At 35.4% G+C, this 25,850-nt stretch overlaps 1 protein-coding gene and 2 long non-coding RNA genes across 3 annotated transcripts in view; 2 read left to right on the plus strand and 1 right to left on the minus strand.

Annotated features, from left to right (window-relative positions):
* Positions 1–5,250: 5,250 nt before the first annotated feature.
* LOC130418930 (uncharacterized) lies at positions 5,251–8,411 on the plus strand. Its single transcript, XR_008906444.1, has 2 exons — positions 5,251–5,432; positions 7,943–8,411. It is a non-coding gene; the product is annotated as an uncharacterized LOC130418930 (long non-coding RNA).
* The window catches only part of LOC130418931 (uncharacterized), a 28,946-nt gene continuing 9,212 nt past the window's right edge, over positions 6,117–25,850 (minus strand). Inside the window, exons 3-5 of the long non-coding RNA XR_008906445.1 lie at positions 7,952–8,109; positions 7,638–7,798; positions 6,117–7,565 (exon numbers count right to left, since the gene is read on the minus strand). This is a non-coding gene — a long non-coding RNA (uncharacterized LOC130418931). The remainder of the gene's footprint in view (positions 7,566–7,637; positions 7,799–7,951; positions 8,110–25,850) is intronic.
* Positions 10,612–24,473, plus strand: LOC130418929 (uncharacterized). The gene is made up of 9 exons (XM_056745145.1): positions 10,612–10,919; positions 11,495–11,618; positions 18,671–18,910; positions 21,827–21,867; positions 22,085–22,152; positions 22,257–22,349; positions 22,431–22,504; positions 22,674–22,736; positions 24,123–24,473. The coding sequence occupies exons 3-9, from the start codon at positions 18,820–18,822 to the stop codon at positions 24,323–24,325; spliced, it is 633 nt and encodes a 210-aa protein (XP_056601123.1). The 5' UTR covers positions 10,612–10,919; positions 11,495–11,618; positions 18,671–18,819; the 3' UTR covers positions 24,326–24,473.

A 25,850-nucleotide genomic window follows, 5' to 3' on the forward strand; every position in this document is an offset into this window, starting at 1 on the left:
ATAAACTTATCCGGTAAGACATTTAAAACGAGGCATGTTTTTGATAATTATTATTATTATATATTATAAATTATTATATATTATAAATTATTACAGTTTTAAACCCTATAGCCTTTTGTTAAAGAACTCCCTTTGTATCAGTGCGTTTTATGTAAAAAAATGTAAGTAATATAATAAAAACAATTCCATTGTTATGTCAAGTCAGCATGTACAGTGAAAAAAACGTTCAGTGTGTTCTTCATCTTTTAATAGGCATGCAAAAGAAGTCCGGTATTCTATTTACTCCTGACATGCAGCTTGGAAACCCAGTGTGTAATATTTGAATTTCTTACTATGTAAAACTGGGTCACTGTAGTTATAACAACAACTTCAAGAGGGAACACTATTGCTCTGTCAATGTTTTTGTTTCTACCTCAAACTGCTATTTACACCGTAACTGTCACCAGGTCTTACCATACATCATAATGTACCTCCTGTATGTGAGTATCACTGTTTTCACGACCTGCATTGAGCTGGGCTGTTTATACTTCCTCACTTCACTCTATTGCATTGTGTTAGCCTGTTTACATTTCTTTTTTCTCAATTGCACCTTATATTTTACACACAGGCTAAGCTGATCTGTTTTTACTACCTCATTGTAATTGCATGAGCTGCTCTCTGCTCCTTACCCCATAACTGCACTCCATAAAGATCTTTATTGTATTTATATATGAATCTATATTCATGCATGTCCATATTGTATACATTGTTTGCATTTCTGGTTGGATGCCAACTGAATTTCGTAATCCGCACAATGACAATAAAATTGAAACTAATCTAATTTAATACAACTGTTTCCCAGGCAAGTGCATAACTTAATATGCTCATCTTTTCATTTTATTTGATTTAAACCTTGTGGTTGAGGAGCTGTCCTTCCTTTAATAGTGTGGAAGTACATCCACTAAGTCTAGTCTAGGAAAAAGGTTCAATGCTTTGACTTCTGCATGATGAATCCGGTACTGTGGACGTCTCAACTTCCACACTCTGGTTTTTTGCTTGGAAGCTTGTAAGGTTTGTTACAGTCTATCTATACCGTGTGTTGACATGATGTTCTAGATTAACAGGTGTTTTGATTGGTAACTTGGTGTTGTTACTATATTATGGCTGGTTGGCTCTATAGGCGGTTTGCTAGGTGTCACTGAGGTATTTTAGCTGGTAACTAGGGTGTTTCATTTGGTTGCTATGTGTTTGTTAAGGTCTTTAAGCTGTTTAATGTGTGGTGCTGTTTTTATGGTTATTTATTTATTTATATAGAGATTAAGCTTAACTTTTGTGTATTTCATGTTTCTGTTTTTCTGGCTAATAAATCACCCAAAATCTGAATGTAGGCCAGATGGAGAGATGGAGAGAGAGTTTGTACCATTGAGTCTTAGGCAAAGCTATAAATGAGTGCTGTATTATTTATGATATCATCATATGTGTAGAATGAACTCAATTTCGATATCATAGTTTTCATATCATGGTTGTCAGTTCTAACTTCCTATTCAGCCTCTCTATTGTACATTTTACCCACTTTTTCATCCGCGTGATTGTCTGACTGCTTAGAAAAGCCATAGTCACCAGTGTTATGTTTATGGGTCATTTATAGTTTCATCAACAACATGTTTATACTGATAAAAACAGGAAAATAATGAAATTAACCTCATACATGTCACATACATCCCTAAGGTCTACAGAAACAAGTAAAAGCAATCACTAGTTTCTTACTCTGATGAACCGATAAGCCAAAGCAACATTTATATAAAGCAGATTCCCTATTTGCTGCTTTTTCATTTAAAATAGAATAGAATAGAATAGAATAGAAAAACTCTTTGGTCCATCAGCTCATTTGCAAATATGATTGATTCTCTCATTTGGTGAATGCTTGTATGCAAGAACCATGCAATGAGATTTATTGTGAATCATGTTTACTAAAAGTTATTGTCATGTAGACGTGTCTTTAGAAACATCCTCCAGGTGCTGCACATCTTCGCTCTTTCAATTCATTTCAATTCAAATCATTCATTTTCAGCGATCACATATATGACGGACTATAGGATTAATATAATGCATCAGAATTTAAATTAGTTGTGATTGTGATTCACATAAAATCCAGTAGGTGGCACCCGAGCAACATTTTTCAATTGATCTTTCAAATTGGCAATTAATATTCCTGGGCTACATTATTATGTTATACAGTCGTGGCCAAAAGTTTTGAGAATTACATAAATATTGGAAAAGTTGCTGCTTAAGTTTTTATAATAGCAATTTGCATATACTCCAGAATGTTATGAAGAGTGATCAGATGAATTGCATAGTCCTTCTTTGCCATGAAAATTAACTTAATCCCAAAAAACCTTTCCACTGCATTTCATTGCTGTCATTAAAGGACCTGCTGAGCTCATTTCAGTAATCATCTTGTTAACTCAGGTGAGAATGTTGACAAGCACAAGGCTGGAGATCATTATGTCAGGCTGATTGGATTAGAATGGCAGACTTGACATGTTAAAAGGAGGGTGATGCTTGAAATCATTGTTCTTCCATTGTTAACCATGGTGACCTGCAAAGAAACGCGTGCAGCCATCATTGCGTTGCATCAAAATGGCTTTACAGGCAAGGATATTGTGGCTACTAAGATTGCACCTAAATCAACAATTTATAGGTTCATCAAGAACTTCAAGGAAAGAGGTTCAATTCTTGTAAAGAAGGCTTCAGGGCGTCCAAGAAAGTCCAGCAAGCGCCAGAATCGTCTCCTAAAGAGGATTCAGCTGCGGGATCGGACTGCCACCAGTGCAGAGCTTGCTCAGGAATGGCAGCAGGCAGGTGTGAGCGCGTCTGTACGCACAGTGAGGCGAAGACTTTTGGAAGATGGCCTGGTGTCAAGAAGGGCAGCAAAGAAGCCACTTCTCTCCAAAAAAAACATCAGGGACAGATTGATCTTCTGCAGAAAGTATAGTATCTGGACTGCTGAGGACTGGGGCAAAGTCATAGTCTCCGATGAAGCCCCTTTCCGATTGTTTGGGGTCTCTGGAAAAAGGCTTGTCCGGAGAAGAAAAGGTGAGCGCTACCATCAGTCCTGTGTCATGCCAACAGTAAAGCATCCTAACACCATTCATGTGTGGGGTTGCTTCTCATCCAAGGGAGTGGGCTCACTCACAATTCTGCCCAAAAACACAGCCATGAATAAAGAATGGTACCAAAACACCCTCCAACAGCAACTTCTTCCAACAATCCAACAACAGTTTGGTGAAGAACAAAGCATTTTCCAGCACGATGGAGCACCGTGCCATAAGGCAAAAGTGATAACTAAGTGGCTCGGGGACTAGAATGTTGAAATTTTCGGTCCATGGCCTGGAAACTCCCCAGATCTTAATCCCATTGAGAACTTGTGGTCAATCCTCAAGAGGCGGGTGGACAAACAAAAACCCACTAATTCTCACAAACTCCAAGAAGTTATTATGAAAGAATGGGTTGCTATCAGTCAGGATTTGGCCCAGAAGTTGATTGAGAGCATGCCCAGTCGAATTGCAGAGGTCCTGAAAAAGAATGGCCAACACTGCAAATACTGAGCAAACTTAGCAGCAAACTTTTTGAAAACGAATATTTATGTAATTCTCAAAACTTTTGGCCACGACTGTATGTTTAACTTGAAATAAACATCATTATCTTGATAACTGCACTTTTTCCACGAAATCCACAAAAAAAATAATTAATGGAAAGAATTCATTCAGACACAATGAAGTGATGAATTCTTTAAAAATGCTTCGTAAATTTGCGTTTCATTGTGATCTCTGCTTGTTTCCATGCATGTACATATAAAAAAAGGTTATGTTAGACTACTGGCTAGACTGAAACACTACGCTAACAGTAATATAAGAAAACCTAAATCAAGACACATTCATTTGAGAAGCAAAATTGATGTATATTAAGTCTTGATAAATGTGGACGTGTGTCTGTCTGTCTGTTCATGGTGGTAGGTTGTTACCGTCCACCCTCATCTTCTACAAGTGAAATATGTATTTTATATGGAAGATTTGTTTCATGAGTGGGATAAATCTGAACTAATTATACTTGGAGATTTGAGTTGGGACTGGCTATAACCTTTATAGGATCCATTTAAGGAGATTAGTGCCTGGAACAACTGAAAAATTCTGCAACCTGAGGCTGAATATTACACTTACAATGCAGTGAAAGGTCCATCTGTATTATTTTGAATGAAAGGTATGATTTCTCCTAAACTTACTGGGTTAATTCTAATGATATTTCACGTCTGTAATTTTATTTTAATATTCAGTCATTTCAGACATTATGTTTAATGATATTTTTATTATACAAGAGGAGACGGCTTCTATTTTCGCAACCAGGAAAGTGGATAGTGATTTTATTAAACAGCTAGTACTGATAGTTGGGTAACACCACTTCTTTTACAAAAAATTACTATTATTATTATGATTATAACTGAATCCCGTTTTTTATTGACCTTATAGCATCCAACTCTGACCTTAAGGACTTGAAGTTTTGGCTGGGCTGGAAAGCGCCAGATGGAAAGATGGAAGTTTCAATTGTTAATGTCGACATGCCAGAGTTTTCAACTTGCTTCAACATGTGACTCTTATCCTGTCATTACATGGATTTTAGGCATTTTAAAGATTAACTCCTTAAGTGCATTGGCACCTCTGAGTTTGGTTTTGGACTTCTTTAGTCTCTACTGTTCACCGGCCATGTCCTCATAATCCAAAATGTCCTCATAGTGTGGCGTGTATTCATATGAAATGTAAATAAGATCTCATAAATCACAAAAACCAACACACAACTTTATCCATCAGTATAACTTAACACATCTTCTGATGTCGTCTGATGGTGTTGTGTTAATCTCTTCAGCAGAAATAAATGTGAACTGACTGTGTTGCATGGGGATCTTCAACATCTTCAATACATTTAACTTGTGAAAGCACTTTAAAATGACACTTTTGTTTCTTTTCTTTATGACTTAATTTAGTTCTTTGAAATGATGGTTTAAACACTAAATATCAAGCAAAATACGTGTAGAAAACAATAAATAACAAACAACAAAAAAGGCTTAAAATAGACCAGTTTATTAAACTCATTTATTTTACTTCTTCACACACTGTGACTTAAATAACTCAAATGTTGTTGTATTAAGTGTTGTAAACTCAGGGTTTATTTCCATAAGAGCAAAAAGAAGATCTAACACTTCACAAATCATTTTGTAGCGCAATACTGATTTTTTTGCAGCGGAAGATGCGCGCGAGGTCAACACGGCACGCGCGCTTCCGTCTGTAGATCAATTACTGCTTCCGGTAGTTTTACTCTGAAGAGAAACACAAACAGTTTGTTTATCGTCGTGGATTATACGATTCGTTTTTATATTCAAGACTCAATGTGCTGCTATGGTAAGTAAACGTTACCTTATAAAGACTCAAAATTTGTTTTTTGTAACGAATATGGCTTTGATTTTTAAATCTTAACGGTCGTCAGTGTAATTGGCGCGTGCACGTTTAAGCCGCGTTCATAATGACACACTTTGAGAATCCTACAAGATTCAAATAATCATGGATGATGCTTTTCAGACATTTAACACACATTTTGAAAGCATAATATGTATATAGTAACGTTATCTTGTTTTAAATAGTTCACCGTTTGCTTCGCTGTTATTCACGAGCCGCAGCCATCTTGTGTCTTTCTCACTTAATGTCCGTTTCCGTCTCCCACAGTGTCAATCATGTCTCTAAACTTCTACACACTTATTGTGTTGCTGTAACTCGACATAGTCGTTGTCAAAGACGAATCTTCCTTCAATCGTTCACTCACATCCAGTGCGTCGATACAGAAATGTGCCCAAATACATGCAGCTCTATGAAGAAATCACAAAATACTGATGAACCCTCAAATATAATTGATGGATGCTATAGTAGTGTAGTGTATGTTCTTATTAAAACAAACTGAGCAGTTTAGAAAGCATAAATATAACACTATTGAGGAGTTTTACCTTTGGAGACTTTCTATTGGCTGATGCTTTGAATAATTAATGAGGTGGGAAGGTTTGAATGCTGTTTGATGTTGTTTTTAAGGATCTTTTATTCATATAATTATATTTCATTATCCGTTTTGTGTTGTATTGCGTATAATGAACATTTGTAACGTTTTTGGGTCCTTTTTGCTGGATAAAAAAAGATACCGTCGACCTGAAAAGTGTTTCTATGAACTACATGATCTGGTTGCGGCTTCTGCTTTAACCTTTTCAAGGTGCCTTTGCAGGTAAGAAACTGCCTTGCTTGCATGTTTCATCATTCTGCTATGAAGGCTAATTGTGGCTTCATGTAGGATGTTGTTACAAGCTCGCAAATATTGTGTAGTTTCTTACAAGCATATCTCGAATGCTGAAGAGGAAGGTTTTCTTCCTCTCCTCTGAAACAGGTACTGGATTCAGAGGCGGGCGTGCGAGGAGCAGTGGACGGTGTCACGGCCCGAGGCCTTTTCTGATGGTTAAAAATAGAAACACTCACAAAACTTCTCAATGACGCTGTAGCTTTATTTTCATCGACTGATTTTATCATGTTTCACTTATTTGTGTTTTGCGATCTGCGTCGCTTTACAGTAAATCTATAAATACATCTTTAATAATACATATTATATCTTTTTTGTTTACATCTCTATGCATTTCTGCTGTATTTTTAGAGATATTATGTACTTATTATCAATTAATTATAACATTTCTTAAGTGTGTCCATAGCTTACATGTAGAATATGTAGATATTGACACATACATTTTTTCTCAAATATAGACCGTTTGGCATCAGTTTTAAAGAGAATGCTGCTCATGAGTCAATGTCCAATTGAATTAAATCAAATTAATTATGGATGAACGCTGGTCTGTGCATCCTGTCGTTATTGTAATGGTCTTTGTGAATGTGCTGCAGACGGAGAAGCTCCTTTTTGTTAAGTAACTCACACACACATCAGTTTCTGTTTGTTGCATATATGAATATTTGGTCCCAAACTGTTTAATGGTCAAAAAAGGACAAAGTCGGATATATTGAACACACATGTTGTACAGTATTTCCCTATGAATAAGTAATTGTTTTTGTCACTCCGTTACATACAGCCTGAGACACGATGATGATAGAGAGATCATTTGTCTTAATAATCATGACCATAACTTTCTTACGGACAATGAATGCATCACACTATTTCAATAAATAAAATACTCACGATGGCAAAATAAACTAATATTACCTATCAAAGGCTTTTCACAGAAGCAGACCCAGCACAAACACTGCCGGTGAGTGAAAACAATCATGGCGCCATATTGAAGGGTCGTTCCAAACCCAGGTGCTCATAACTGATGGACATTTTGCACCCCCATGATTCTTTCCACAGATAAAAAAATAAGTTAAATGCATACTTTAGGTAGAGTTCATATCCCCACTATATTAAAATAGAGTTAAAAACATGCTTAAAAGTGCTCAGAAAACCCCCCAGCAACCAATTCTGCTGACACACAGCAGAGAGAGGGGAATCAGACACTGTAAGAATGAAAAAAAGTTCTTAAAGTGAGTCAGACAATTCAATTCAAAAACTCAAGTAAGGACACTCACGGAGCAGAGAGGAAACGGTCTGGACTGCTCTCTTTTAGGGGTCATCTCCTCCACGCTCAGTATCATCTCTGATTCAAGCTCTCGTTTTGGAGACCAGACCTGGTGTCAGTGTGTGATGTGATTGTACAACATGACGTTGTGTGTGATCATGTCCAGGAGCCCTGCGCTCACATAAATAAAGAAAGAGTGAAATAAATTCACACTCATGCAATACGGAACATAAACAATAAAATACATTCCATCCGAACTGTTCCTTTAGAAACACAAAAAACGGACACTGATCTGTGTGTGTGTGTGTGTTACAGGTGACCCACCCCCTCAACATCCAATGATGATCTTCATCTGCAGCACATTCACAAAGACTGTTAACATGAAGACAGGAGGCGACCCATCATTCATCCAAACTTGACTGAAGTGTTGAGTGTTGATACATTAAAGGTTCATCAGCGGACTGAACGCTGCTCTGTAATGTCTGTAATGAAACGCATCACATCAACAACACTCCGCACAACAATACAACAATACATCAACAAATCTAACATACACTCACAAACTTGTGATTTCACTATTACAATATTGATTTGACACTGAGAGCGATAAGAGCAATGTGAAGACAAAACGCATCATTTCTCATCAATAAAACATCAGAAGTTTTCACGTGTTAGTGTTTATATAGCACGTAACTAATAAAGCCTATGACTGAGTTTAAGAAAGAATCAATAAATGGAACAAAATAACATTTCAATTTTTTCATGAATAAATTTTACAACTTCAGTCGGGATTTTTGTGTTTTTATTGCTTCAAGGCCAGGAAAAATGAATCTTTACACGTTTATCACTTTCCTTTTCATTTTTTGTCTGAAGAGGTGACCGTTTAAATTGTGAAAGAGTGGTTCAGAGAGCAAGAGACATCATTTTAACAGTCTGATAAAAACAATATTGACATTAAACAGATCTTTCCTCCTTGCACTCTATACTGCTCACTTGCACACCAGGAATTTTACACTGAATGCTCATTTGCACTAATGGACTACTCTCATAACTAGATTACCTCATCTACTGCACTGTAACTTTCATAACTGCATTACCTCATCTACTGCACTGTAACTTCAATAACCGCATTAACTCATCTACTGCACTATAACTTCAATAACTGCATTAACTCATCTACTGCACTGTAACTTCAATAACTGCATTAACTCATCTACTGGACTGTAACTTCAATAACTACATTAACTCATCTACTGCACTGTAACTTCAATAACTACATTAACTCATCTACTGGACTGTAACTTAAATAACTGCATTAACTCATCTACTGCACTATAACTTCAATAACTACATTAATTCATCTACTGCACTGTAACTTCAATAACTACATTAACTCATCTACTGGACTGTAACTTTAATAACTGCATTAACTCATCTACTGGACTGTAACTTAAATAACTACATTAACTCATCTACTGCACTGTGACCTTAATAACTGCATTAACTCATCTACTGCACTGTGACCTTAATAACCGCATTAACTCATCTACTGCACTATAACTTCAATAACTGCATTAACTCATCTACTGCACTGTAACTTCAATAACTGCATTAACTCATCTACTGGACTGTAACCTCAATAACTGCATTAACTCATCTACTGCACTGTAACTTCAATAACTGCACTAACTCATCTACTGCACTGTAAATCTATAACTGCATCTACTCATGTATTGCACTATAACTTCAATAACTCATGTACTGCACTGTAACTTTAATAGCTAATGTCTGTAACTAATGCACACTCAAGTCACTTGCACTATTGTATAGTCTATATTGTTATCTGTTCATAACCACCTGTACATTAATGTTCACAGTATATAGCCTTCTGTCTATATTGTTCATAGTACATACCGACTGTCATATTTTCATAGTACATGCCCATTGTATAGTATTTTCCTAATATTGTATTCTGTATTTATTCACACTGTATATCCTGCACTTGCTAATTGCACTTCTGGTTAGACCTAAACTACATTTCGTTACACATTTCGTTACACATATGTGTAATGACAATAAAGTTGAATCTAATCTAATCATCTAAAAAATTATTTGACTGTAACAACAACACTTGACCTCAGCAACACTTTTCGACACGTTATCTGTTTACTTACATTCATATGATCATTTCATAAAGGTATTAAATAATTAAATGATTTCAGCTTTTTGTTAAGTAAAGTGTGATGAAATGACTGCGAGAGGCAGGTTATTGACTCATTTGAGTTCTTTCAATGATTTTATAAACTTTCACGACGGAAACATTTCAAATCACATGAATTAACACTTCATTTGTTTTTACTGTCTTGACACATTCTGACTGTGTGAAATCTGAAAATAATGTTAGAAAGACGACACTTGACACATTTCATTATTATAGACTTATGTACTTTATGTGATGTGTGTGATCTGTCGTGCTGTTCCATATGCATTTATTGGAATGATTTAATTATATCTGTCATGACTTTATGTACGTAGCTTTTCTCAACGTGGTGTGTTGTTGTTAAAGTACTAAACTTACTATTGAAAGCAATGACGTGTGAATGTCTGAATGTACATTTAAACCACTGTAACCAAAAGTGATAAATCCTTGCTTAACCATAAACTTGTTTTCTGCTTGTAAACGTTGAAAATACACAAGTTTGATGAGAGTACAAATGAACAACAGAACGTCTTTACTGTCATTGTATTGTGTAAAATACTATGAAATCGGGAAACTCTCTGAACACACAAACACATGAACAGAATACGTGAACGATGGAGTCTGTGTGTCTTTGACTGAAATATGATGACGTGTATCACCGGCTAAAAGTCAATCCCGCTGCTGCCACCACATGGCAGGATTTGCAACTGCTCACTTACACACATTTAACACTAAATGGGCGTGTACGGTTCTGAAATAGCGAGGTTCTGTTTGATTGGTTAATTGTGATCACGCGCTGAGGACTGAAGGAGGCTGATGGAGAGATAATGTAATGGCGGCCACGTGAAAGATCAAATTACTTATCAGTAAATTATTTAGGCCTTTTAAGTTTTGTATCGAGTCATAGAAAGTCGTATTTCTGTTTTTATATTTTGTTGGCAGGGGTTTTAAAGATAACATTATATGCACGGCATGCTAGCAAGCACGAGTGTCGTCATGTTCTCGACAAAAATGCATTTATTATGAATAAAAAAATTACAATTATTAACAACAGTTCAGCAATTTAATTTTATAATTATAACCAAGGCCAAGGTAAGTGACTCATATTAATTGCTGTTATAGTACAATAGAAGTGTAATATTTTCTCAAGAAAGTGGGCTGATTAAACAAATGTTTGATATATTATAATTTGACAGAAGGAAATGGAATAAAATAATCTTATGTTTACATCATTTTTGTTGTTTATCTTAACAGAGTCTAATCTATTAAAAGGAAACCTACAGATTTATATTGAAATATATGCTGTGGTTAAATGACTATGTCATCCAGTTCAGTAAAATATCATTTAAACATCATGACAATAATTGTACTTTTAATCTGCAGTCATCTTTACTGTACAATACAGTACTACACATATGTGTGTGAGGCTGCCTGTGATGCTTGTTATCTTAGAATTAGGTTGAGATTTTAGCCCGGTTTTCACAGGCAGGGTCACAAATAAAATGTCATGAAGGTACTCAAGGGCACGATTGAATCATGCACATTCAACGAAAATAGCTTATTTATGCACTGCAAAATATAGTGGATAGTGCATTATTATGTTGAACATATATGCATTTGCAAATATGTTTTTCTGTATTTTAAATACTTTTCCTTCAATTTCGCAGCTAGATGAAATGGAGGGTTGCTCAAGGCGACGCAGGCTTAAGACTGCACATGATGCAGACCACCACATCAGCTTGAAAACTGACAAACCATACATTGAACAGTGGTATATTTACAGATTTAAAGGTATGATACACCAAAGAGCATTGTACTGTAAGCATTTGTACCGTTTTGTTATGTCTACTCTGCAGACACAACATTATGTTTAAAGGCATGTTTGATCCCATAATGGTGTGCTTAGAACACATTATATCAGTTGTAGTTTTTGCAACTTCATACTGAAATACTGAACGTGATGTACATCATGTTTAGCAACAGTGCATTAGGGCTTCACCCAGGTGAAGGCACAAAATGTTACCATCATGAACTATTTGCACAGGTTTTAAAGCCATGCCAATTCAACTTTTTACTCACACATGGAACTAAATGGCAGCATTTTAGTTGTGTGAAATATTACAATAATAATTGTTTTCTATTTGCATATACCTTTCATCAGCCATTTTTCAATTCTGAAAAATCTTTTACCAAATATAGAAATGTTAAGCAGAACAAGAGGGAAAAAGCAAGACAGTCAGACAGTTATTGGTTAGTAAAATAAATAATAAAGCTTTTTCTAAGTTGGGGAAGGATGCTGCAGTTTCTGATGGAGTCTGGCAGTTCATTGCACCACAGGGGAACCGAAGTGATCAAAAATGACGGGAGGGGATGTAGACCTGGAACAGTGAGGTAAATGGGTGAATTTGTCGTAATCGTTGTAAAACTGATTTTGATTACAAAATCCGAACACAAATTTAATGTTTGCACTTGCTAAGTGTGTCCCATCGGGTTAGAAATATTACATGCTCACTTGAGATCATCACACCCACTAGACCACTTGGGCCAAAAACTGGAAATACATCATGAAAGTAGTGAAGTGGTCAAGTGCACAGACCGCAAGTGGGGGTAAATGGACGCAGCCTCAGTCCTGCAGAGTTTATCTTCAGCCGTAATGAAGCACACCTGAAGACGCTAATCAAGACTTTCAGGACAACTAGAAGTGTTGGAGCTGAACTCTGCAGGATTGGAAATGTCCATCCCTGGTATGTTGCACAGCAAGAGATTTTAACTTCTTGTGGCTTATTGTATTATTGTTATAAAAACCCAGTTGATGCAAATGACAAAGCTTAATAAACACTCCTTCATCTTTCCCCAAACAATCACAAGCCATTGGGCAGTATTAAGAAACCTTGAATAAAATCACTGCACGCCTACACCAGTTAGAAGGCTATTAAGCAGTAACTTAGCAGAGCAGTAGCTGAGGGTAAAAATACAGCTTTTCAAGAGAACTGCTGTTTGGATTCCTAGGAAGGTAAATTAAAAATGACAATAGATGTTAAACGGATAAAAGTCATGTATTTCAGGAATCAGGTTGTCTTTTAGTTGCCTTTTCATGCGTAAAAACATATGTCACAGTCCTGCCTGTTCCCAGCATTTCTTTCATTTCTGACAAGCACACAGAACCTTGCAGAGGTTATACATTAATTAATACTCCATAGAAGTGAAGGCCAAATTATTAGGAATAGAACCTAAATACTAAACCAAAGAAAAATGACATAGTTGTTAGGAATATTTCAGGTACATATGACATTTTTAAGGGCCTTTAGTTGGAAAATGTTTTTGCTAGACAAGAAATAATTTAAATGATATCAACTGTGTGTGCACTATAAAGAGTGGACTTAAAGTGATACTTCACCCCAAAAAAATTAATTCTGTCACCATTTACTCACCTTTTGTTGTTCCAAATCTGTATAAATTACTTTTTTTTGATGACGGACAGACAGATTTTGCACTCCATTGACTCCCAGTGTAGGAAAAATTATATTTATATATAAATACTATATTTTTTGTTCTGTTTCCACACCAAAGAAGACATCTTGAAGAATGTAGGACAGGAAACTATTCTAGTCATTTTTGACTACCATCGTATTTTTTCCTATGGTGTCAATGAGGGGGAAAATCTGTCTGGTTATAAGCATTCTTGATTTGGAACAACTCAAAGGTGAGTAAATGATGACAGAATTTTCATTTTTGGGTTTATTATCACTTTAACATTACTTTTGTCAGAGGCTTTTGGCTTCTTAACGATCCTCTGCTTCAGGATGGATTCCCTGTTTAAGAAGAAAAATAATGTAACTACTAGAGCATGTTTATAAAGTTTAATAGCTTTACTTTCGAGTTTAAAAGCTTAACTTTCACATGTTGGGACATTAATATCAGCTATCAAAAAGTAATTTATTTTGTGAATGGGATTTTATAGCACACCAACACTACAAAGGTCAAAGGATACTAGCGCATCATACTGTTAACTGTATACACTGTCACCTTTTCAGACGTCCATAAAAAAGGAAAACAATGTTAGAAAAGTGTAAAAAAGTTGTTTTTAATGGCCTTGAACATTATTGAGAATTCTTCCAGAATGTAAACTCAAGTTGTTTATATCATAGCAAAACGACACATAGGGCTCATCCACATTAGCAAACATAAGGAAAATAATATACATTTCAAAACATATATTTTAAACCGGTGACAGAAAAGACCCGATAAATCCAATCAGAATTGTTGTATAAACAGGAACAGCAATAAATTATTTTATATACTTTTTTTTTGAAATTATCTTTTTATTTAGAAAGGCATTTTCCCAAAACATACAATGATTGTGCTTTTAGTCATTCAAGTACCGAGATAGGGGTATATTCAGATGTTTGTCCATATTGCCCTTCTGATATTTTCTTTTACAGACTGTTACTTATTTCAGTTGAGAACAATGACTGAGTAAAACAGAACCGGGGTGCGCACCATTTCCAGGAAATAAAACATTACATAAAAATAAAAAAGAGGGAACTAGTTGGTTTTACATACTCAGTCCATTTAGACCAAATCTTATAAAAATGTTCTTTTTCAACTTTGAGGGAGAAGGATATCCTTTCCATTACATATATCTCGTAAATAATTTCAATCCATTCATCAATGGTGGGTGGAATTACTTTTAACCATTTCCTCGTAACCGATTTCTTACTGGCTGCCAGAAGTATCGCCAGCAGTTTTTTATCGTCAACGTTCCATGTTTCAAACCCCACATTGCCCAAATACACAGTCTCACAATTCAATGGAATGTTTACATTAAATACATTGTTTATATGTTTGTGAATCTCTTCCCAGTAAGGTCTTATTGATTGGCAGTCCCAAAAAATGTGGCAGTGGTTGGCTCCCTTGGCTCCACAAAGTCTCCAACAGGTGTCTCCACTGCCTTGGTATCGATTCTGGATGGGTGTGATACAAAATCTTGCGATGTTTTTCCAGCAAAATTCCCGCCATGTGTTTGATCCGGTTGATAACCATTGTAACTGACATATTCTCCCCCAGCTCTCTTGTGTAATTGTCATTTTTGTTTCACTTTCCCATTTCTTCCTTATGTAATCTGTATTTTCTTGTTTAGATAATTGTATAGCATTATATAATTTGGAAATAACTTTGTTGCTTTGGTCTGGGTTTAGTTAATGATAAGAATACTTCTATGATCCCTGATTCACTTGTTCCTAACGCCCCTTTAAGATTTTCGTTAAAGTGATGTCTCACTTGCAGGTATCTAAAAAAATCATCTTTTACCAGTCCATAATCTGTCTGTAGGGTTTCAAAACTCTGGAACGTCCCTTTGTGGATAAATGAGTGATAAGTAGTTAGACCTTTTGAGATCCATATCTTAAACCTACCATCGATTCTGTTTGGTGCAAAGTCTGAATCGTAGGCACAACATCTCATAAATTTAGATGTTTCTCCTAATCTGCAAGTTTTAGCTATTGCTTGCCAGGACTTCAGTAAGCTGCCCGTTATAGAATCCTCTGGGATAGCCTGCTCCTCTAGTAGTTTGTTATCACTCAGTAGAGCCGTTATTGGAATTCCGTTTAACGTCATAATTTCTATTTCTTTCCATATTGCAGTGTATGTTGGTGAGCACAGGCAGACTAAAGATCTCAATTGGGCTGCATGGTAGTAATCTTGCAAGCAAGGGAGGTTCATTCCGCCCTTCTCTTTCTTAATTGCAATGTCTTAAATTTAATTCTGGCCCTTTTCCCTTGCCACAAATATCTTGCTATTAATCTGTCCCATTCTATGAACTGCTTAGGTGGTATTTTGACTGGTAGACATTGAAAAAGGTACAACATCCGTGGAAGGATATTCATCCTAATTGACTCTATCCGGGAGCTTAAACTCAGAAAAGGAATAACATTCCATCTCTGTATATCAGATTTTATCTTCGAATTTAGTGGTCCATAATTGATGTCGTGCAGTCTTGAGAAATCCCTAGGTAATAGAACACCCAAATATTTAATAGATTCAGCCTCCCAATTCCAGTTATACATGGTCTTAATCGAGTCTGGTGGGTCATAGTAGAATTTTAATATTTGGGTTTTGTTGATATTAATTTTGTAGCCCGAAATGTAACCAAATTCCTCTAGTAATTTCATCAGTTTTGGGAGTGTCTGAGTAGGTTCTGTTATACTTATCAGTAAATCGTCCGCAAATAGGGCCAATTTTTGCTCCCCGGTTTTCATTGTTACCCCCTTTATATCCCACCTCTGCCTAATCAATTGATTCACGGGTTCTATAAACAGAGCAAAGAGGAGCGGCGACGCACAACATCCTTGTCTTGTTCCTCTTTCTAGTATAAATGAATTGGTTAGATCTCCGTTGATTTTGATTCTAGCTGTTGGTTTATGGTATAGAGCTGCAAATGTATCAATAATAGTCGTATGAAAGCCAAATTTTGAAAGTACTTTATATAAAAATGACCACCTCACTGAGTCGAATGCTTTCTCTGCATCCAAACTTAATATCAATGTGTCCAATTTTTCTTATGTGATTTGTTTCATAACGTGTAGCGTTTTCCTGATGTTATCTTGGGTCTGTCTTTTGTCTAACAAAGCCAGCCTGGTCCTTATGTATTAATATTGGTAATATCAATTCTATTCATTTAGATATTATAGAAGTGAATAGCTTATAATCATTATTTAAAAGGCTTACCGGACGATAATTCCCACAATCCAATTTATCTTTCCCCTCTTTAGGTATGACCGAGATCATTGCCTTCCTCCATGAGGGGGGAATGTTATTATTTTCTAAAACCCAATTAAATGTTTTTAATAATGTTGGAATTAGCTGGTTATGCATTGTTTTGTATCATTCTGTAGGAAATCCATCGGTCCCTGGACATTTCCCCCCTTTCATTCTTCTGATTGCTGCTTGTATTTCTTCTTTTGTTATTTTAGATATTAGTTTTCCATTTTGTTCATCAGTAATTTGTGGGAGTTTAATCTGGGTCAAAAAGGCATCGATCTGATTGTCAGTGCTTCCCTGTGGCTGAGAATATAATGCTTTATAATATTTTAGGAAGCATTGCTGAATATTTTCTAGATTAGTTTCTATTTTGCTTTTTGCAGAATTTCTTATTTTGTGTATAGTTCTATCCGCTTGCTGTTTTCTTAACCTATATGATAGAAATTTCAGTGACTTCCCACCTACCTCATATTATTGTTGCTTTGTGAAAAGGAGTTTTTTTTAAATTTCCTGAGTGTTTATTTCATCTATTTCTTTTTTTATTTCTTTGATCTTTTGTTTGTTGTCATCTTTGAGAGACTTTGCGTGTTCTTTCTGTAGTGTCTTCAAATTATTTGAGTTTAATCCCTTTCATTTTTTTCTCATATGAGGATATGGCTATTATTTTGCCCCTGATCACCGCTTTTAATGCATCCCAGGGAATAGGTGGTGTCACTTCTTCATTGTCGTTATTTTCTAAGTACAGCTGAATTTCGCTTTCCAATTTACCTTTAATAGTTGGGTTATTCAAAATGCTTGAGTTCAGCCTGCAGAGAGTTGATTTCTTCTTATTATTCAGGTGGATTGACATATAAATAGGATCGTGGTCTGACATAGTGTTAACTTTTATTTCACAATTATCCACCTTACATAGATCACCTTTAAGCATAAAAAAGTAATCTATGCGTGAGTATACATTATGAACAGCTGAATAATGCGAGTAGTCTCGGTTTGTTGGGTTTATCTCTCGCCACACGTCCACAATCCCCATTTCACACAGCCAAGTATTTAATCTTCTGCTAATGTTTTTGGCGCCAGATTTCCCATTTGATGAGTCGATTTTTGGATTTAATCGGATATTAAAATCCCCGCCACATATTAACATCCCTTGACTTTTTGTTGTCATTAGATCTATTATATGTTTATAAAAGGACCAGTCGCTGCCCGGAGGTACATATACATTAAGGAGACTCATCACACTTCCTTCTATTTTGCCTGTAACCATAACAAATCTGCCTTCGCTATCTTTATGCTCTTATATGTGTTCGTAATTTACCGCATCAGATATCAAAGTCGCCACTCCTCTCCTCCTTCCCGAATCATGGGAAGAAAAGTAAACATGTTTAAATCCCGATTTATTCAATTTGGCATGTTCCGAATCACTAAGGTGTGTCTCTTGTAGGAAGGCTACCTGAATTCTATCCTTCTTTAATTTTGATAAGATTTTCCACCTCTTCACTGGATTGAGTATTCCGTTTATATTAAATGATGCTATTTTTAAAGATCTGCCTTGCATCTATGTGACTATTTTATATACTTTTATAACTTTCTTATCTTGGTTGAACTTGCCAGTGTTGTAATCGAGAGACCCTCCCGCCTCACTTTTTCTACTTGGCAAACCAGCTTAAGGTTTTCTGTGTTTAAACCTATGTTATACATAATAAAGATCTGGACGTGGCATTGGCCGCTCTGCTGCTGCCATAGGTAGAGCAAAAGACCAATAAAGTCAGAGAAGTGAATGGGAGAGATTAACTTCTTCGGCATTGAAAGCACAATCACGTTTACATTTCTTAACACATCTCAGTGGTTAACGATATACGTGGATATACGTCCCTAGGTACTTAATATACCTACAGTTATACTTTCAAATGAATCGTTGTCATAAGGAATTGTGAAATATACATTAATTGTGCCTGGCATATATGTATATATACATTTGTATATATTTTTTCTATTGATTTTGTGTACTGAAGCAGCAAGATCTGTCATCCGTAATATGTTTTTGTTAAATAAAAAACTTTTAATTTAAAAGTTTTTGTTTAAAGGTTTCTTGTGTAGACGTCATTACATTGGATTATCTAATGAGACGAGTTAGTGGGCGGAGCAACACATATAGCCACGTCCCCTACAAGACGCTACAGGTACAATTTAGACTTTCCTTAACCGTGCGACCACGACAACGACCCCTGCAAAAATGGAGGTGGACTTTGGAGACAGCGTCCTTTTCAACATTTTTCAGAGTGTGCCAGAGCAAGAGCAAGGTCATTTTCCCTGTCCTCTGTTATATATCCTTCCTGATGCGTCTGAGCCCTTATGTAGACATGCAAAGTTAATTTATTTGTACAAATTTGTTATGTTATTAAGTTTATTGTGTTATTTAATTTGTTATAGTCAGTAGTTGTACATTTGCACTGTTTTGTTATGTTTTTCAATGAAAACCTTTTATCATTCAAGCTCCTGTTGATCATCTTCATAAGCCGTTATTTGACTGCGGTTATGCGTATTTTTAAATTTGTTTCCAACGGCGAACAGCCGCGCTTTGGCTACAGTCCTGACAGACCTCTCGTACTGAAGAATTGTGATATTTTTTGTGCCTGTTATTCATGGAAATCCAGTAAATGGCACCATGTTTAAATATGAATATGCAAGCTCAAGCAACTGCATTAATGAATATTGCATTATTAGTCGAGACGGACACACCCAGCCCTACAGCAGGAAAAAAAGATGTTTACAGTCTGACACAAAAGGTGTTTTAAATTTCATGACCATTGTGAATTTTTATAACTCGTTCTGCATACTTAAGGGCGTGGCCACTTGAGCCCATAGGTGCGTGTTACCGAAAGGCGGATGACATCAAAGTACCGCGAGCGTAACGCTCTCATCCGATGTCATCCACTTGTCCATTCTTGTGGCGCAGAATAAGTTCCCTCACCTTTCTATAAACAATCAATAAAGTTTCGTTTTACGGTACATTCATCCATGCAAAATAAGTTTTATTTGACAGCGTGATTTTGAGGCGGAATATTGTTGTCGCTTTCCATTCCAGAGTGATCATCCCTATGCCCTACTCTCCTTGAAGAGTAAAGCTCTTGATGTGTAAACTCTGGATGGAACAACACAACTGTATTTCCTAATGTATCTGTTTAAAATTCACCTGGTAAAAAGAGCAAAAAAAAACAATGTCAAATGCCTTCATCTGGAGCGATGTTTTGCCCTTTCAAAAGGGCCCTTCGGAGGGCAATATAACCCGTTTGGAAAGCGCCATGTGTCTATCTTTTGGTTAATAACATTTAATACATGTTTGACGTACAAAAGGGGCGGGGCTGAGGGAGATGGCTGGCACACCTCAACAAAAAGAACCCAAAATAAAGAAAAAATAAAAACAAATATAAATAATATAATAATAAACAAAAATGAAAATTATATTTTACTTCATACCGATTTTTATCAGTAGCATAGATGTTTTTACAGCTTCCGTAACAGAGGTCAAATAAAAATACCTTTTTCATCATCATAGAAAACTCTAAAGCTAAAGTGTTAACAGTTTATATATGTAATCCAGTTTGACAGCGTGATGACTATGGTTGTATAAGTTCGGTGCGTGAAACTGCTGTGTTTATCTTTTTCTTTACTGATCAAAGCTGTTTGGGATGCTCATCTTTTGAGGGTTTAAAACACTTCGTTTCACCAAAAAGAAAAGTACAATATTATGGGTTTATATAAATATTCGCCACGCGCGGTACTTCAGCGTAATTTAATTTACACTTTCATTCAATGCACGCATCTCTGAAGCGCTCGGTGTGCCGCGCTGTTAAACAGTACCTGATCATGTCAGCAGGTGGCACTGTTTCAACAAACGTCATTTATTCACTCAAAGAGGTGCTCCGATAAAATATCAACTTATTTCTACATTCCAATAATAAGCTTACTGTTCTCAACGTATCTTAGCAGTTTAGTAGTTTTTGTGCAAACTTTAATCAATACAGTGTAGTCTTTTGTCATGGAGTAAAGTGGGATACTTACCTTTTTAATGTGCAGAATGAACTGTCTGAGCACTCTGGTTGTTTAATTGGCATTCAACCATCTTATATAAACAAATGATTTACAGATTATATTTTCTTAATAAATATAAATTTGTGGTAAATAATGTAATGTAATACTGATAAAAACATTTTGCCACCAATTAGGACAAAATTTGTTTATGTGGGGAATTAAATGTAAAATATAAAAGGCATTTATTTATTGATGAAATGTATGACAAGAAGGATGTTAAGATACGTCTCTTTACAGTGTACTGGACTTTTATAGGTTTAGAAACTACTAGCAAAATAATCTACCATTGGGTTTACAAGAACTTGTTTTAGGTCAAGAAAAAAGAAAAACTATATTCAAGTTTATTTTTTAACCCATTGACAGGGACATTTGAAACAGAAACATACTTGATTCTCAACAAGACAAAAGATCATTTTAATTGTCAAGTTAATCTTGATTTAAGAAATTATCGATATTTACTATAAAATAGGACATAAAATGAGTAAGTAATACATTTATTGCAGTATAATGACTGTTAGATCTTTCTCAGTACAGCATGTTTTTCAATGAAATTAATTAAAAACTTTAAAGTAAGTTTTATTCATAAAGTTCAGGTTTAAGGTAAGGTTGGGGGTAGGTGTAGGTTTTTATTATCTCAATCTACCATAAACTTTATAATTTTATATATAAATATAATGACTACACTCTGTTATTGTTGCATAATGTTTAATGTATTAAAATATACAGGTGTAAATAGTATCTGCCAGTATTTAAACTACTATTTCCACTTAATCCAAAGAAAATGCAGCTATTTTCAGTTAGTGTAAATAGCCTATCGTGAAGAAATGCTGCTATATTCACATAGTGTAAACACAACTATACTGTTATTTAAACTTAGTGTAAATAGCTATTGTCGCTGAAAATATTATCTGTTATTTACACTCAGTGCAGGTAGCAGCTGCCTAACCTTTTAATCAATGCCATAATACAACATTACAATGAAAACATTAAAAGTAAAACAAAATATAATAAAAAGCCAGAGTACATTAGTCATTATATAAACTTTCTAGATTTTTTTGAGTGCACATGCAAAGTGGTAGAATTTAGACTATAAAGGCTAATACTGAGATTATTTGAGAATGTCATTTTGTGCCTTAACTGTGGTCCAAATGAATCATTTAGGAGGCCAAAAATCCATCACCATGAAAGGGTAAGTTGAACAGACATGTGTCTACATGCATTATTCTTCCTTCAAGACCAGCAGATTCCACAGTGAAGTGTGCTAGAAAATGTTTGTTAGGCTATATTATTTGGAAACATTGCAATATTTGTTTATGAGAGATGTTGTTGGAATTCATTCTTAAAGCTTGGGAACCACTAATTTATGCTATTTTACCAAAATTAAAACATATTGTTTCCCTTTATAGGTGAATAACCCATATTTTTTTATCGACCGTCATGGTCAACAAATGTTGCAGACATGGAACATTCCAGTGTATCCTGAAAGTTTAGTTTACCTTTTGTACACTCTTTAAGATTTAGAAAAGCTTTTAGTCTGTTTCATCTGTGAATAACCGTTCCTGAATGGTGCGTGTAAAGATACCATCAGGTCTTTACCCTGGTCCTGGGTCAGGAGACTGAAGAAAAAAGGATAAAGCCATTCCACAGGCCTCCAGGCCAACGCTATTTCAGGTAAAACCTGGAATCAGTGAGGTCAGATGTCTTTTTATTTTATTTATGCTAAAATGAATAATAAATTATGTCTTTGTCTAGTGAAAAGCTTTTCACTTATCCATATACCGTGGGAGAGTGGGAACCATCAGGACTGACCCTGTACGATGGCAAAGGTAACTTTTATACTGTATGAGTTTTTGAAAAACACAGTTAATATGATGAAATTGTGTTTGAAATAGTAACTATTGCTATAACAATATGTGTTTTGCAATTGACTCTCAATGACTTTTCTCTATTTCTTTTTATTTATTTAATTAATTCATTTTATTTCAATTTATGAAGAAGAAAACAACCAGAGCCAGGATTCCCCCCAGGACTGGGAGAACGATATGGAGACAGAGATAGGTATGAGGCTCAGACTTCAGTTGAAAAAGATTTCAGGAGCCTCTTGAATAATAAACTAAATTATTGTTTATTAGGTCATGAACACGGATACATTTCATCACCTCGGAATTATAAGGTTCTTTACATTGATTCATGGTTTTCAGCTGCTCTCTTGCTATCAGGGATTCTTTCTCCACAGACTTTTAAGGTTCTATCTTTCAAAACATTAATGTAAGCAATACGTTTTAAGAAACATAAGCTTTTATCTTAGAATTGCTTTTAAAACATATCATTATTTTGGTAATCATGTATTGACATGCATGAAAGTGACACCTAATGCTTTCCATGATATGTATTTCATATTTTTTTCTTGTTCAAGTTAAGCATAAAAGGTGCCAAATGTTTATCTAGTGTAGATCTTCATTTTACAACGGACTATGGCGGGTAATTGAACACATTATTGCAGGCACCATGAAGTTTCCTTTGGTTAAGACAGAAAGCAGCTACTGTAATACATCAGACCTGAACTTTATTCCACAGAAAGTGGGACTGGTCAGTAGCACAGACTGTTTGCTGTCAGCGTGTTTTCTTGAGAGCGAACCTTTAGAATGTCATGTTTACTACGAGTACCACTTATGGTTTATGACACAAACACAAGCAGAATAATCATTATTGTTTACGTGAGGGAAACAAAATGTGATATTGGGAAAATCTTATTGTGATCGCATCATTAGGGTGTATGTAAACTAAGGAGTTAGGAAACTGGTGCTGCTGGCTAGTTTCTTAACAAACAAAAAACATACTGAAATGATCTGTAATCTGAGCAGCTCTCCTTGACAAGATTATCAATAAAATAGACAACATTTAGGTTTCTTTTAAACATTGTGTTGAGTGGCATTGGCCGTTTCTCAATTCCAAGAAAGTAAAGAACGGATTTGGATGGATGTGCAGCAAGTCTTCAATGCATTCTCTGTTCTTCTGTTTTGAGTATTGGAACCTGACTTTGACGGTTAATGATGACTAGAGCAAGAACATAAGGACACAAGATCGGTGAAGAACACATATTGAGAAACGGCCATTCACAGAGGAGTCCAATCACATGACACAGAAAGCTGATCCTGATTGGTCCTCCTGTGTGCATACGAAGTGTTAATTGGCTCACAGATAGAACCTATTAAAGATACATTGTCACAGAATAAGAATAGCCTTTATGAAAACAAAAATGTCAGATAGAACCTTATCATTTTTAGGTGATGATTTATGCAATATTTGATTAATGCCTCAATGCCTTAGTTATTTACTTCCCAAAGCTGCTCAAATAGAAAGCCTGTATGTTGATTTCAGTAAAAAAAACAGATATTGTTATCATGAAAAAGAATTGAGATAAAAATTGTAATCCATTTACAGATAACGAAAACGCCTTTATTTTGTGGAATCCACCACCCCCACCTGATGCTGTGTCCCGTGGCATTACCCCACCAGTACCATTGGGAACGCCACCCTGCACACCCACCCCGTCTCCGCTCCGAGATACTGAGGAGGATGAGCTGGAGGAGCAGCGCTTTGTGTGGGCGGCCCTTGAGGAGGCATACTTACCTTCAATTATATAGCTTCTTCTAATCTGTAAATGTTAATATATCGGATTTGTACTCTGTACAGCACTTTGAATCAATTTACATTGTGCTTTGTAATAAAGTGTTGTGACTTTTTTAATGATTGTGCAATGCAGTGTTAAATTAAAGCAGTTGTAGACTTTCATACTTCTATCTATGTATTATATTTCTAAACATTATATGTCTACGCACTAAAAGAATACATCATAAAAGTATTCTCTTTGTTGTTGACTCAATTAGACATCAAGAGTCAGCAAATGAAACTCAACAATGGTGATAATCAACTAAAGAAAGCTTTGTGCCGCAATGCATGTTGGGTATCAACATTTTGAGGCAGCAAAAGTGATATTAATTTGATGACAAAAGCATTTACATATCAACTATTTTTAAAAGTGGTTTAATGGTTTTGCTTTTGACCTGCCCTCTTGCTATCAGGCAAACTTTCTGCTCAGAATTATTATATCTTGCAAAACATTTATGAAAGAAATACGTTTTTAGAAACATAAGCAGTTTAGTTGCAACCCGTTCTCATCAACCTGCGTGTAAATAACACAACTTTACACTTTCAAACTGCTTATAATACGTATGGCAAAGTCCAATTTCGCGTGCATGGGATACGCCAATCCTTTCCATTAACTTCACTGGGTTTATCGTCGAAGATACTTTGCCTGAAAGAGGCTGTGGCCAGAGGTGAAATTGAAACATTGTCATAGAACATTAAGGATATTTATGCACCCTGAAGTACTCCAGTAACAATGCCTTTTGTATGCGCTTTGTTACACACAAAAGTAAAAGAGCTGTTATACACACAAATAGGTGTTATACTAAAATTACCTTTAAATGAGTTACGGAAGATCAATGGCCATTACATAACCAGATTGATATTTAAAAGCTTTTATTTCTCTTTGTCTCATAGATATTTGAATAAATAAAATGCCATAAAAAATGGAAACATCTAGCTAGGTTATCTGAATAACTTAAAAATACAAATATTTTTTACGATTTATTTACAAATAAATATCACAGTTAGTTAGTACTTCTGTTAACACTTTCCAACAAGCAGATATAACGAGACTTTGTTATCCATGTGATGTTTGACACATTCACGTACCCTATTGCATGGGCTAGCAGAGATGTTGCCATTTTCTAGAATTTTGAATCAAAATATGCATACAGTTTGATATCCAAGTGTTTCACTTCACTTTTTACAACTTAGGAATCAAAACAGGGAATCAATAAGAAGCAGAATCAATAAGCAGAATCAAAAACGGAATTGAAAAATAAAATAAAATACCTAACTCTACTGAGAACCACCGCAATAGAAAAATGTACTATTGTCTGCAACAGAAAGATTCAATGTCAAATGTGTAGCCTTTTAACACAATGTTATTTAAAGTGATGCAGGCTTTTGAAAAATACCCACTCTCCTGCAAGTTTGTAGTGTAACAATACAAAACTCTTTTGGCTTTTTTATTATTAACTTAATTTATCCACTGCAAACACCAGTTTTATTGTCACTGTA

Source organism: Triplophysa dalaica, chromosome 4, assembly GCF_015846415.1.
Source record: "Triplophysa dalaica isolate WHDGS20190420 chromosome 4, ASM1584641v1, whole genome shotgun sequence".
In the NCBI taxonomy this organism is placed as follows: domain Eukaryota; kingdom Metazoa; phylum Chordata; class Actinopteri; order Cypriniformes; family Nemacheilidae; genus Triplophysa; species Triplophysa dalaica.

What these genes read in the sequence shown, in the direction of transcription:
- LOC130418929 (XM_056745145.1), top strand. Translation starts at nt 18,820, where the DNA reads ATGGAGGTGGACTTTGGAGACAGCGTCCTTTTCAACATTTTTCAGAGT. An exon ending in TTTTCCCTGTCCTCTGTTAT is followed by an intron (nt 18,911 to 21,826) that starts ATATCCTTCCTG and finishes ACTGTGGTCCAA; the next exon opens with ATGAATCATTTAGGAGGCCA. An exon ending in GACCCTGTACGATGGCAAAG is followed by an intron (nt 22,505 to 22,673) that starts GTAACTTTTATA and finishes CAATTTATGAAG; the next exon opens with AAGAAAACAACCAGAGCCAG.